Source organism: Homalodisca vitripennis, chromosome 3 (assembly GCF_021130785.1).
Source record: "Homalodisca vitripennis isolate AUS2020 chromosome 3, UT_GWSS_2.1, whole genome shotgun sequence".
Taxonomy (NCBI): Eukaryota; Metazoa; Arthropoda; class Insecta; order Hemiptera; family Cicadellidae; genus Homalodisca; species Homalodisca vitripennis.
In genome coordinates this window covers 4,916,007-4,929,658 of record NC_060209.1, presented here as the reverse complement: position 1 = coordinate 4,929,658, position 13,652 = coordinate 4,916,007, and the positions used below count along the sequence as shown (strand labels likewise).

Here is a 13,652-nt window from a genome sequence, read left to right as displayed (position 1 = left end):
AGTAAAATTAATAGTAACATCCTACTACTCAATCTGGAAATATTTTGAAGATCCATTTATTAATATCAGTAACTGTAGATAAGTTAATTGATTTCACTTGTTTCAGTTATTTAATTATTCACTGAACTATGAATTTTGCTTTATATGTGAAAATATTATTTGGTTTCTTTGATAAATAAATATAAATTTGTGATCAACTATGGACTGTTGATTATTAATATTATTATTGATAAACTCATAGTATGAAAATACTTGTATTTATATTGAGCATAGTTATAAAGAATGTTATGGAATTTGTATGTGTTCTTTATTGCATTATTGTGAAGAGGGGAATTTTATGTGCAATTGATTTTATTATTTTCTAATAAACCTCATGTTTTTTTGCAACCTCATTTTGAGTCATAGAATTATGGGAGATGTCTCATGTTAAAGATTAATAATTATTACACACCCAAACATGTTATAGTTTTGTTTTGTATAGTGTATACTTTTTAAAATAAAAAAAAATTAAGTACAAAAAAAGTATCAATATTTTATTCTGAATAATCTATAAAAATAATTTTAAAGCATTTAGATGGGTATTATTTATATCTTTAAAATAAGACGTCTTCGACCCTATCATAAAAAATAAGATTATAAAATTGCTTGTTTTTTAATTGTTGTTATGGGGAAAAAACTTTTGTTTCTCTGAAGCCAGCTCTTAACTTTCCTGAGCCTATCTAATTGTGAGAGGAAGTGTACACTTCTCTAGACATACTATAAGTTTGGAAATTACTTTTCTGTGTAGTGTAATGAAAACTTGTTACATTTATATTTTATTCTGTTTAAAAACAAACTACAGTATATATAGTGAGTTGTATTTTTTAAGAATAAAAATTAAGTTGCTAATAGCAGAATTAAATAAGTTTCCCCCTTTTTAAACAGAAGAATCACTTGATTTCCAATTCATACTTTGTATATACTTATTTGACTATAAAATAAGTTATTCGTGAAAAATTCTTTCTACATGTCATAATTTTTTCACTATGACCTAAAAGATTATCGATTTTTGCTTTCTCTTTCTTCAAACATAGTATAAGAAAAAGTATTGCGACCATAAACAAATTTTAAATTGGTCTTTGGTATAAAGTTTTCTAGAAACTTTTGCTGCCAGGGAGGATAGTAAAATATTCATGGGTTGTGTGAGGGGTTTTCAACAATCTTTTATTATGAATGACTTTTCTTGATAATTGACTGAATTTCATTTCCTAAATCTTTATCTCAAAAGCAATCCATGGTAAAAAATGTACATATAAAATTCTTGAATGTCTTGTTGTATGTGTATTGTGTACGGTTTGCAGAAAGTGGTAGAGTACTGCCAGCGCCACGAGGGAGCCAAGGACAGTGTATCTGCAGAACTGAGTGCTTGCCAAGACATCGTATCTCTGCTTCCCCTTAAGATAAATAAACTGGCAGAGACAGTTAGCCACTAACTTCACTCCACTAACCTTTAGTTCCGACTAGAAATGCCACTCACAACAGTTTAACATTTGCAATCTGCCATCGAGTTTACTGCAATCCTTGTGGTTCTGTTAATAGATATTAAGTTTGTCATACTCTAATCATTATTTTTAGAACTTCTTTGTTGTTTATGTCTTAATTGGCTGAGATACCTTTATTTATTAAGAAGCAAAATTGTATTCTAATGATAAATTCTACTGTAATGTTTATAAGTTTTATAATCTAAAATTTATTTTCTAGTCATTTTTTAAGAAAACCAAAAATATAGATTTCTCTAATTGTTTGCAAGACATTAAATATTACAAAACTGTTGTTTCTCTAAGTTTATTTGTACATTTCAATACAGCATCTCTGCAAGTTTGTAAAATCCATGTTCCAGCAGTCAGTACTTAGTTGATGATCGACCATGTCTACGTTGTGCTTAGAGATCGTATCAGTTACATCGTAGTAAGCTCAATTGTGCTCCTGATGAGACAATGAGAATGCTAATTCACCTAGATTACACTATTTGTTGTATTTTGTAATCGAGGTGTCTCTGATGTCGAAACAATGTAAATTATTCTTTTTTGTCGTTGACTCTTTCGATCTCTTCAGACTAACATGGCTCCAGATTCCAGGAGTCAAGTCTGTAACGGCGTCCAGACGCTCCGTTAAGAGGAAAGTGAACTGGAGGTTAATTCAACATGCATTGTCTAGTTTTGAACTTAGTGTAATTGGTTTTAATATTAAGTTATTTTGGAAATATTCGTTTGAGTTTATAGACTGCTGCAGTTGATGAACTAACTCTCGAAGTTGCATCATCAGCATATAAGCATAATTTTTCTAATTCTGGGATATCTTTTAAGTCTTTTAACATAAGCCATTATATTAAGTGATGTCCCAAGTTATTTTAAACAAAATATATAAGTTATGCACTCACAACTGAGTTAACAACTCATTTTTTCAAGTTATCAAGCTAATTCTTTTTGAAGTGATTGCTTCTTTTGGTGGGCTATCAATGTATGTTTAAAGATTAAAAATAAAGTGATTAGAACTTTTGTAGCTAACAAAGCCGTTGTGTAATTTAATCCCTGGAAGAAAATTAGTCTTTCATCAAAGAAAAAGTTGATTATAATTATATTCTTTACTCAATTACAATGGCCTTTACCTTACATTCACTTAAGAAAATAAACTACGTAAAAACAGATTTTAATACAAATTTTGCTCAAAAACGTCAAAACCATTAATTTACTTTTTTTTAAAATAAATTACATTTAACAATTTCAAGCGATAAAAACATAAGAAATACAAGTTATGGAACAACAATAAATGCTGTGTTTACAAGATATTTAGCAAGATTTTATTCCAGAATTGTCATTTCTTATTTCAGTTATCATATCATAAAGTCATGATTTCATTTTTAGAATACAGGGTGATTCAAAAAGAATACCACAACTTTAGAAATTTATAACTCTGCAGAGAATAAAAGTAGAGCTAAGATCTATATGTCAGCGAATTAAGGAAGCTCTAAGTTTCATTTAGTTGCTCATTTGTTCACTTTAGGCGCTGTTGACAAGGCATGAGTGTCAGTTCATGCTAAGCTGGCGACTGCTAAACAGAAAGCTTTTTGTGTTATTGAGTACACCAAAATGAATTGACGACAGTTGTTCAGCGTGCATTTTGAACAAAGTATGTGTTTAACCTCCTGATAGGTGATGTATCAAACGTTGGTATAAACAGTTTATAGAGAATGGTTATTTGAGCAAAGGGAAAGGTTCTGGACAGCCGCGCACGAGTGATGAAAATGTATCACGCACACAGCAAACATTAGTTCGCAGCCCAGGTAAATCGACTCGAAGAGCTAGCAGAGAGCTGCAACTTCCACAAACAACTGTATGGAGAGTCCTAAGGAAAAGGTTAGTAATGAAACCTTATCGCAAGTTGGAGCGCCACTACATTGGCACTTATTTGCCCGTGACTACCTGAACGTTAACTACCCGAGGTGATAGATCGGCTGCTAGGCAGCCCGTGACAGAAGCCCTGACCTTAGCCCCTGCGATTTTTTCTCATGAAGATATGTTAAGGATATGGTGTTTCGGCCACCTCTCCCAGCCAACATTGATGATTTGAAACCAAAAAAAACAACAGCTATCCAAACTGTTACACCTGATATGCTACTGACAGTGTGGAGTAAGTTTGTGTATCAGGTTGATATTGCTCGAGTGTCTGGTGGGGGTTATACTAAACATCTCTGAACTTGTTATTAAGTGAATTTTTTTTTCATACTCTTTGTAATGATGTATAACAGAAGGTTCTATTATGTTTCTATTATATCAAACAGATTTTTACCTTGCAAAAAAGAGCAGTCAGAGCTATGCTGGGTTTACCGCCTCTGACTCACTGTAGAAATCTTTTTATTGATTTAAATATCCTAACAGTACCATGTTTGTATGTCTATGAGTGTGCAGTGTATATTAAAACACAAAATCTTGAATACCAAAATGATGTTCACTCGTATAACACCAGGCATAGAAACAATTTTGCTGTATACCATAGGCTTACTATTTTTGAAAATAACCCTTATTATTCTGGAAACAAAATTTTTCAAGTTCTGCCTTCTAGTGTAAAAGATTTAAATTCTATAAAAAAATTCAAGTGTGAGCTAAAGAACTTTTTAGTCTTAAATTGTTTCTACAGTGTAGAAGAATTTTTTGAATTTTGTGAGGGCATTGTACCTTACCCACCCTGACCCTTTCCTGGGGCAGTTTGACCTGCAGAAGCCCAGTTTGGGCCAACTCCTGCGGAATTGGAAGTACGAAGTTTCTTTCATTAAATACAAATTTTAAAAATTGTGGTATTCTTTTTTAATCACCCTGTATAATGACAATGTAAATGAAGTAATTATTTCAGAAATACAAGATTTTAGTGAAAATAATACTGATCAAATTATAGAAACAAATTTAAACAATAATAAGGAAAATGTTTAAATATTTATGATTTTAATATTTAGAAGTCTGTGATTGTAATATATGAAATATAAAACATATTACAAAAATATTAATAAAATCAATAGAAAATATAAAACTTTCTATGTTAAATGAGTTAGTCTCTCATATTATTTTGATAGTTGACCATTAATAAATTATAATTAAATGATTATTAAATAATTATGAAGCATACTTTTTCAAGATATATATACACAGCCCATTACAAAAAGTAGTTACTTCTGTTGGCCAGTTCCCTGACTGCCTTTCCATTTTGTTTTGTTTTTTTCTTATTAAATTTAGTTTACAGAAATATAAAAAAAACTGAAAATTTCAAGTTTGTTGATGAAAACCTTATAGCTAAAAAATGTTACACACAAATATCTATTCATTTTATATTATATTTCACTCTTAATGTAAGGAAATAAATATTATAGGCCTACTTTTAAAAGTATACACATTAATTTTTGTAAGGACTGTCATTTTTCCTTTTTGCCTTTTCTGTGTAATTAAACTTAACACGAGTTTTGAAATCCATAGTAATTAACATAAAACCAAAGTTATTTCTGATAAAATAATTTAAAATGTTCATAGCATACGAGGGGGTACCCAAAAAAAACCGGAATTATTTTATAAAAATTATATATTATCAAATTGTTTACAATACGACCTTATCTCCTTCAAAATAATCTCCATTACAACTAATACACTTGTCCCAACGGTATTTCCATTGATCAAAACACTTTTTGTAGTCATCTTTAGAAATGGCTGCAAGCTCGAGCTTCGTTTTTTTCTTAACCTCTTCAAGATATATATACACAGCCCATTACAAAAAGTAGTTACTTCTGTTGGCCAGTTCCCTGACTGCCTTTCCATTTTGTTTTGTTTTTTTCTTATTAAATTTAGTTTACAGAAATATAAAAAAAACTGAAAATTTCAAGTTTGTTGATGAAAACCTTATAGCTAAAAAATGTTACACACAAATATCTATTCATTTTATATTATATTTCACTCTTAATGTAAGGAAATAAATATTATAGGCCTACTTTTAAAAGTATACACATTAATTTTTGTAAGGACTGTCATTTTTCCTTTTTGCCTTTTCTGTGTAATTAAACTTAACACGAGTTTTGAAATCCATAGTAATTAACATAAAACCAAAGTTATTTCTGATAAAATAATTTAAAATGTTCATAGCATACGAGGGGGTACCCAAAAAAAACCGGAATTATTTTATAAAAATTATATATTATCAAATTGTTTACAATACGACCTTATCTCCTTCAAAATAATCTCCATTACAACTAATACACTTGTCCCAACGGTATTTCCATTGATCAAAACACTTTTTGTAGTCATCTTTAGAAATGGCTGCAAGCTCGAGCTTCGTTTTTTTCTTAACCTCTTCAACGCTGTCAAATCGTTGACCTTTCAAGCCTCTTTTCATGTGTGGAAATAAAAAATGTCGCATGGAGGGAGGTCAGGCGAGTAAGGTGCGTGGGGCAGCGGAACCATGCCGTTTTTGGCTAAAAACTGCCTAACTGAGATGGCTGTGTGTGCCAGTGCGTTGTCGTGGTGGAAGAACCAGTCTCCAGTCTGCCACAAATCGGGTCTTTTCTGGCGAACACTGTTGCGCAATCTTCTTAAAATCTCCAAATAAAATGTTTGGTTGACAGTCTGACCTGGAGGAACAAACTCAGAATGAACAATGCCTTTAGCATCAAAAAAGCAAATCAACATGGTTTTGATGTTTGATTTGACTTGCCGACATTTTTTTGGACGAGGTGAAGATGGCGACTTCCATTGGCTTGACTGTTGCTTCGTTTCTGGGTCATAACCATAGCACCATGACTAATCACCAGTAATTACCTTTTCCAGAAAATCGGGATCATTTTCGAGATGTTCTTTCAGAAGGCGGCAAGTTTCAACTCGATGTGCCTTTTGATGGTCAGTCAGAAGTCAAGGAACAAATTTGGCAGCAACCCTTTTCAGTCCTAAATCTCCTGTTAAAATTCGCTGAACCGAGCTCCAAGTTAACCCACTACTCTCTGATAGTTCCTCAATTGTCTGTCGACGGTCGGTGAGCACAAGTTCACGAATTTTCTCAACATTTTCGTCCGTTCGAGAGGTTGATGGACGTCCAGAACGAGGTTTGTCTTCAATCGACATGTCGCCATTTTTAAATCGAGCGAACCACTCGTAGACCTGAGTTTTCCCCATAGCATCATCTGTGTAAGCTGTATTCAACATTAAAATAGTTTCTGCAGCATTTTTACCAAATAAAAAACAAAATTTCACAGCTGCACGTTTTTCACTTAAACTTGCCATGACAAAAAACGAAACAAGAACAAAACAGGGTTAGCGAAAACAGTCACTACGAACGAACAGAATGCACTAGGACAAGGGAACTGGGGTCACTGAGCTCGCAATGGGTTGCGCGATACACGCCTAGCGGCAGGAATGTGTACTACACGCTGCCGGCTGCCAGCAATACAATTCCGGTTTTTTTTGGGTACTCCCTCGTATATTTAAAAAACTTGTAAATACAATATTTACATTAGAAGAAAGTTTTTTCAGAAATGTCAATATAGCTATCACTCCTGTTGTCATTACCCAGATCCACGCCACTTGCAACCAAGTTATTTATTGGTGTATTTTCGATTACGGGAGACTTTGAACGAATTCTTTTACTCATTTTCAAATCAAAAAAATAACAAACTAAAATTTAACTGCCTTACTTTATACAGTTTTAATATAAAAAAATGAAGGAAGATAGAATTATTACATCTGAAATACAGCAACAATCAGTGAGCAATTAGCTGAGATGAACTGCAATTTGTCAATCACAGACTGACAAAATATGAAGTCAAAGCTTTACGAACTAACATATTATGATGCAATACATCTTTGTACACAAGCCTGTGGAATTTCAAAGCAATTGATAAAATAGATGGCCAGTGAAATAGTAAAAAGTGCATGGCTGGATGGTCAGAAGTCAACCCTATCTTTACGATGTTTGTATAATAAGGACGTCAGAGTTAAATAAAGTAAGGATAGGTACTGAACACGGACAGGTAAGAAATAGTCCAGATGCGAGTCCCTGAGGAACCCTAAAAGAAACTTTTTTTATTGCTGACCTCTACTTAATGTTAATATTGTTGCTATTTAATTGAGCTGTTTCAACAAATCGTCTATTTCTGAAATATGATTTGAACCAACTGTATTACTTCCCATGGAAGTTATAGAAAATAACTGATCTAGAAGTCTAAAATGGCATACACTATCGAAGGCCCTGTGATCTATTCCTCCTAAAGCCATGCTGATTATTGTCAAGTCAGTTATTAATTTCTAAATAATTAATCAACTGATCAGACAACGCACGCTCATTTATTTTTTAAATTATTTGAATCAGAGCTATTGGACAGCAACTACTTGGATCTAAATCATTGCCCTTTTTGAAAAGGAGCTTAATTTTTGTTAATTTTTCACTTTTTAAGAAATATTCCAGATAAGCACGATGAATTTATCAAGTGCAGATGTGGATCAATTAAATACTCCATTGCAATTTTTAGTACTAGTACAGGAATATAATCATATTTTTTGGAATAAAAATATGATTCATATTACAGGAATAAAAATCACATGTTCTGAATGTATTTTTTAGGCTGGAAATAATTTTAGCAACCTCCTTCCTGTTAATTAATTCACATTCAAAAATATTTATTGTGACTTTATCAGAATGGTTCATAGTTAGGTTATGAACTCTTAGAGAAGAGTTATATAATAAAATATTAAAATTACATAACACCAAAAATAACTTAATTTTTCAATTAATAATTTAATATTTACATTGGTAGGGGATCTATGTCCACCTCCCAACAAAACTTTAACACTTGGTATACAAACTTCAACAAAGCACATTTCAAAAATGTTATCACAAAAATTTAAAATTGCGGGAATTTTGACTTTTTTTATTTTTATTAATTGCTTTGCCTAATCAATAACTCCTCCTCCACACATTGTGCTTCTAGTGTAAGGGAAGTATATGTTATAATTACAAACGTTAAGCCTATCAACTTCCCCTTTTTTCATTTTATGCTTAGAAATTATCAAAATATCTGGACTTATTTTCTCTAAAGTTATTTCTAAAACTTCAATTTTTGGTTGTAAAGAATTAATGTTCTGCTGGAAATTAATTAATTAATAAAATCCTTTTATTAATTAACATTTGTGGAGTTGTATGCTGGAATATTTTGCACCAGGCTTTCAACAATCAATAACTGAGTTAGATTTAAACATTAATATATTATTGGAGGAGTTAACACTAAAAATCGGTTATTGATTTCTGTTGACTTTGATAAAATATAACATTCTCCCATTATAGATAACAGAGTGGAGTGGTGGATGTCTGGCTGTAGTGAGGAATCACATTGAAGGGGATGTTTTGAAAATCTGAAAGTCCATTTCTCAATTGTTCTTTTAGAGTATTCATTAAAAGTGACTGTAATGACCTCAGCTCCAGTATTTTTTGGAACTGAACAACATTGTATGCATAATCTACTGGTGATATATTGATTGTCCTTGCTAGATCCTATGGCTGGAGATTTTTCTCTAAAATCCAGTTTTAATTTAAAGCTGTTTGATAATTGATTGTTTTGGCTTATTGTAACCACATACACTTACACCATCAGCTATTTTGTGATATGATTGAGCTTTGTTGATGCCACTACAGCACTCGTTACCTTGTCTCACTGTTCCCTTCATGTGGATGTATCAATGACACAGTTTAACCCTTTTAGTGCCAGAGTGATTTTTGTACTTTAGCGTATAATGCCAGGCAGATATGCAGTAAATATGTCAAAAATACCAGACCTACTTTGTCTAAAATGCGGACTCGTAGGATATAATCCATATAGGATAACACACGTTTTATTACGTTCCTTATAGACTTTAAAAGGAATGTATAAAGCCTATGAGATTTTATAGAAATCAAAGACCTGTAAGATACAAAATAAGGAACGATCGTTATAAGGAGCATTACAATTTTCACAAAAAAACTTACGATCACTGGTAATTTTCGCAAATATGCTGATGATTGCAATATCGATCGTTGGCATTAAAAGGGTTAAATAATAAATAAAAATACCTTTTTTATTATCATCAAACTACTTAAGATTAGATTTTGTCGAGATTCTTTGAAGAGATGTTTTTTAAGAGTTTAAATTATAATAAAACACCTATTTCCAGTCTTTTAAACATAATGTTGAAACAATACGAACTACGAAACCGCTTATGGTCTTACATAACTAAGACGCCAGAACTAGGTACTAAACACACTGCTCAGTGTTGTCACGTACAGGGAAACTATTACGGTAAATTAACTAAAACTTGAATATTGCCTAAAAAAATCTTTGACCGTAAAACTTACCTTAAGCTTAGGCTCATTTCCTTCTCTCATGAGCATGTATCCTTAAAAGGCTGAAAGATTTGGACATATCACCGTACCTCAGAAGAATTGTTTATGAGTATCTAAAGATGTGATTTGAATTATGACTATGTATAATTGACACCATTTCTGTTCTCAATGAACATGTTATTAAAGGATGTTTTGATTTGATTAGATTTGAAGAACAGAACCATCCAAATACTAAGGAGGACAAGAAATAAGATAATAGTGGTGTTCCTCAAGGCCCTGTAATGGGTCCTACATTATGGAATGTTCTGTATGATGAAGTACCAAGCACAGCGAGGAAACTGGACAAGGTGCAAAGAACAATGACCCTGAGAGTAGTGAGTTGCTACAGGCCTCGACTGAGGCCTCTTATGTCCAGCAGGAGCTCTGCCACTTGATCTACTGGCGAAAGAGAGACTGGCACACCACAGGGGAGGGGGGGGAGAGAGAATGTGACCGAGGTCAGGAGGGGAATGAATGGCAAGAAAGATGGAGGGTAGTGGAGGCAGGAGTCTGGACCTGGAAGCTTATCCCAGACCTACATGCCACATAGAGAGGTCAATTTCAAACCTCACTCAATTCCTCAGTGGCTATGGAAGTTTTCTGTTTCAGAGGAGAAGTGATGATGCAGCGTGCAAGTACTGTGGTGAGTAGCAGGACACTGTAGCAGTTGGTTGTTCTGTTATGTTGGCACAAATGGAAGCCGTAGTAAGAATATTAACTCCTATTATTCAGAGGATCATCAAAAGGAAAATGAAAGAGGAGTTGAATAGGACAAGAAAGATACAGCTGCTGGAGTTCCTTGCTGAGCCGATGTAATGCAAAATAAGTAGTTCCGGGTCAGTTTGAGAAAGTGGGGGAAGATTGGTTTGTTAATGGAGACGCCACATAACTCTTTGGAATCATGTAAAGATGAATACAAAGAAAGAATGGTACTCAAAGAGAATCCAAAGAGATTTTTTCCCCTCTTCCTCCAGGGAAAAAGGTATTATTATTTTAGGCAGTTGTATTCCTGTGCTGGAAATGGTTGAACCTGCTTTCTATTAAAATTAAAACAGTAAATATATTTCTATTTTTAAGAAAAAATTAAAAATATAGATTATTTAAAAAAACAAGTAATGATATTGAAAGTCTCTATGTATCTATGGGTAAATGCCTAACCAAACTGTCTCATAATAATTTATAATAACCAAAACACTTTTTCATACAAGTGTTTTCTTCTACTTTTTCTCAACTGCTTATTGAATGATAAATGTGGGATAAATGTGGGACTCCCAATGAGGCATTCAAATTTTAATACTTCTGTTGGATGTATAAATATATTATGTTATTTCTTTCAATTGCTGTGTGTTTAAGACAATTTCTATAGTTGTAAATAAATTTTAGACATATGCTTTTGAAAGGAAAAAAGATTATTTTATATTTTAATTTTTAGTCTTGGATTTTCACCTACAAAATCATTCAAAATTCTTTTTTCATCTCTTTTACCGTCAAGCTCCTCTAATCCTCTGCACTTTTCAGAAAAACCTGTGGGCTGATCACATTGGCTCTTGACACTCAAAGGGTTAATGCAAAATTGTATCTATAAATTGATCATGTTAACTAAGTATGAATTTTGTTATTGAAATAATTCTTTGTGATTATGGCTCAGTCCATACAGCTTCAATTGAAATTTGATTTAAAATCTACAAGACCAAAACTTATAATATTTAACTTCTCCAAGCAAGTAAAAGACACACATAGAGAAATAAAATAATATGTCATCTGTAAAAAATACATTTTATTGCTGATATAAATGAAGCAGAGCAGTGAATTGGAGTGAGGGAATGGTAGAAGAGTGGTTCTGACAGTTCAAAGCAGAAAGTGACAATTATTCGATTTCGTCCTCCGAGCCATAGACGACAGGCAGGGGGGAGCGAGGCTTCTGTGAATACCGTAGACCGAGGCTGTCCGCTACCTCTTCTAGGAACATTAACGCCTGCAAACAGTGTACATTTGTGAGATAAGGACTTATTATTTGATTTTGTTCTCCGAGCCATAGACGACAGGTGGGGGGAGCGAGTCTTCTATGAGTACCATAGACCGAGGCTGTCCTTTATCTCTTCTAGAAAAATAACATATGCAAACAATGTATGTTTGTGAATTAAGAATGTATTTAATTTCATCCTCCAAGCCATAGACGACAGACAGGGGCATTTGTCTGACAAGCCTTCCCTTTCTGATCTTGCTCACATCTGCTTTAAAGTCGGAGACCTAGAACTTGAAAAAAGGTTAGTATAGAAATCCAAGAAATACAAACTGGATGTCATACAAGGAGAACCTAAGAGTATAACTAGAATCTGGAGGCAGTAACCGGAAATAGATTCACGAAACAGTACAGTTGGACAAATCTGCCTTCAGTCTCACTTCTGTGATTGCGAGTTCATTTGATTTCAGTTGCCCTGTTATTAAGAGGAGAAGATCCAAAGTAGCCTGGTGGTGCTCTGAACTGGCCTCTTTAAGAAAGAGAATCAGGGCTGTATTTAGGATAACAAGAACTTGGGGAGACCTACCACGAGGTTCTTGCACTGTACAACTGCAAGGTTCGTACGGCTAAGAGATTAGCCTGGAAGAAACGCTGCATCTATATCGATAGTATGCAGGGCTGTCAAGGTTTTAGAAGCCTATTAGCAAAAAATACCATCTCGCCGCTTGGTAGTCTCAAGGACAATCAAGGTAGGTATTACTAAACCGGAGAGTTCCAAAAGTTATGATGGGAGCACATTTTCTGGACTGTATTATTTATGACAAGGATCAACCACTCAGCTATGGAAGGAGACCTAAAGGGACGCCACTCACTCACAATGGAGTTTGGCATGTTGTGTAGTAATCTTCAGAATTGAGTGAGACCGGTTTGCTTGCAGAGGGGGCTGGATATTCTCCTTCCCCAGCTGTGCAGGCTGTTCAGGCCCTCTGTATCCCTCAGGTACATTTCACTGTCCTGGAGAGTATCTAGGGTAGTGTTTATACCAAAGCAGAGGAGGTCTAGCATGGATCGACAGGCCAATATGTCTGTCCTCCTTTCTTTTCAAAACCATGAAGATCCGGCCCTCTACATCCACATCAGCATGCTTACATTCCAGGAAGATCATGCAACTCAGTCCCAGCCATAGGTGTCTTTCTGGACATCAAAGGAGCTTTCGACAATACAGGCACTCAGACCATTGTCAGGCGGATTGTATTGGCTTTGTCTCTGTTGTAAGACCTGCACCAATGTTTGGGGCTGTTGTCTGGTGACTAAAAACTGAGGCCAAGATGGCAGTAGCTGGTCTGGCTGGCGTCGAAAGATTAGCTTGCCTTGCTATCACTGGGGCCTTTACAAGTGCACCGGGTGCAGCTCTAGACTGTTGCATCAACCTCACACCCCTGGACACTGTCATTTGGGTTATGGCCTGGAGGAGACCCTACTATCTTCAGCAGGCAGGACTTTGGTAGGCCTCGGGCTGCAGCAGGGGGCAATGCAGAACTAGCATCTTGATTCAGAGAAATGCTCTCTACATGATACCAGATCAAATGACACAAAGATTTTCCTTTGACAAACCCTCCAGGATTGTGGTACCTTCTATGGAGACTTGGTCAGAGGGAAAGAAACCTCTTCCACTTACGAAGCTTGAATGGTTTATAGACGGCTCTAAAACATAAAGTGGCACAGGTGCCGGAATTGTGGGACCATGTAGGGAGCTGGTGATCCCTATGGG

The 13,652-nt window shown here is 34.4% G+C and overlaps 2 protein-coding genes across 2 annotated transcripts in view; one reads left to right on the top strand and one right to left on the bottom strand.

Annotated features, from left to right (window-relative positions):
- Window positions 1-1,812, top strand: part of LOC124356543 (KIF-binding protein) — a 40,852-nt gene extending 39,040 nt beyond the window's left edge. The window contains exon 10 of the mRNA XM_046807606.1: window positions 1,341-1,812. Within this exon, the coding sequence (XP_046663562.1) occupies window positions 1,341-1,472 (132 nt within the window). The 3' untranslated portion in view covers window positions 1,473-1,812. The remainder of the gene's footprint in view (window positions 1-1,340) is intronic.
- A 9,863-nt stretch (window positions 1,813-11,675) lies between these two features.
- The window catches only part of LOC124356542 (serine palmitoyltransferase 2), a 49,164-nt gene continuing 47,187 nt past the window's right edge, over window positions 11,676-13,652 (bottom strand). Inside the window, exon 11 of the mRNA XM_046807605.1 lies at window positions 11,676-11,893. Coding sequence (XP_046663561.1) covers window positions 11,786-11,893 — 108 coding nt within the window. The 3' untranslated portion in view covers window positions 11,676-11,785. The remainder of the gene's footprint in view (window positions 11,894-13,652) is intronic.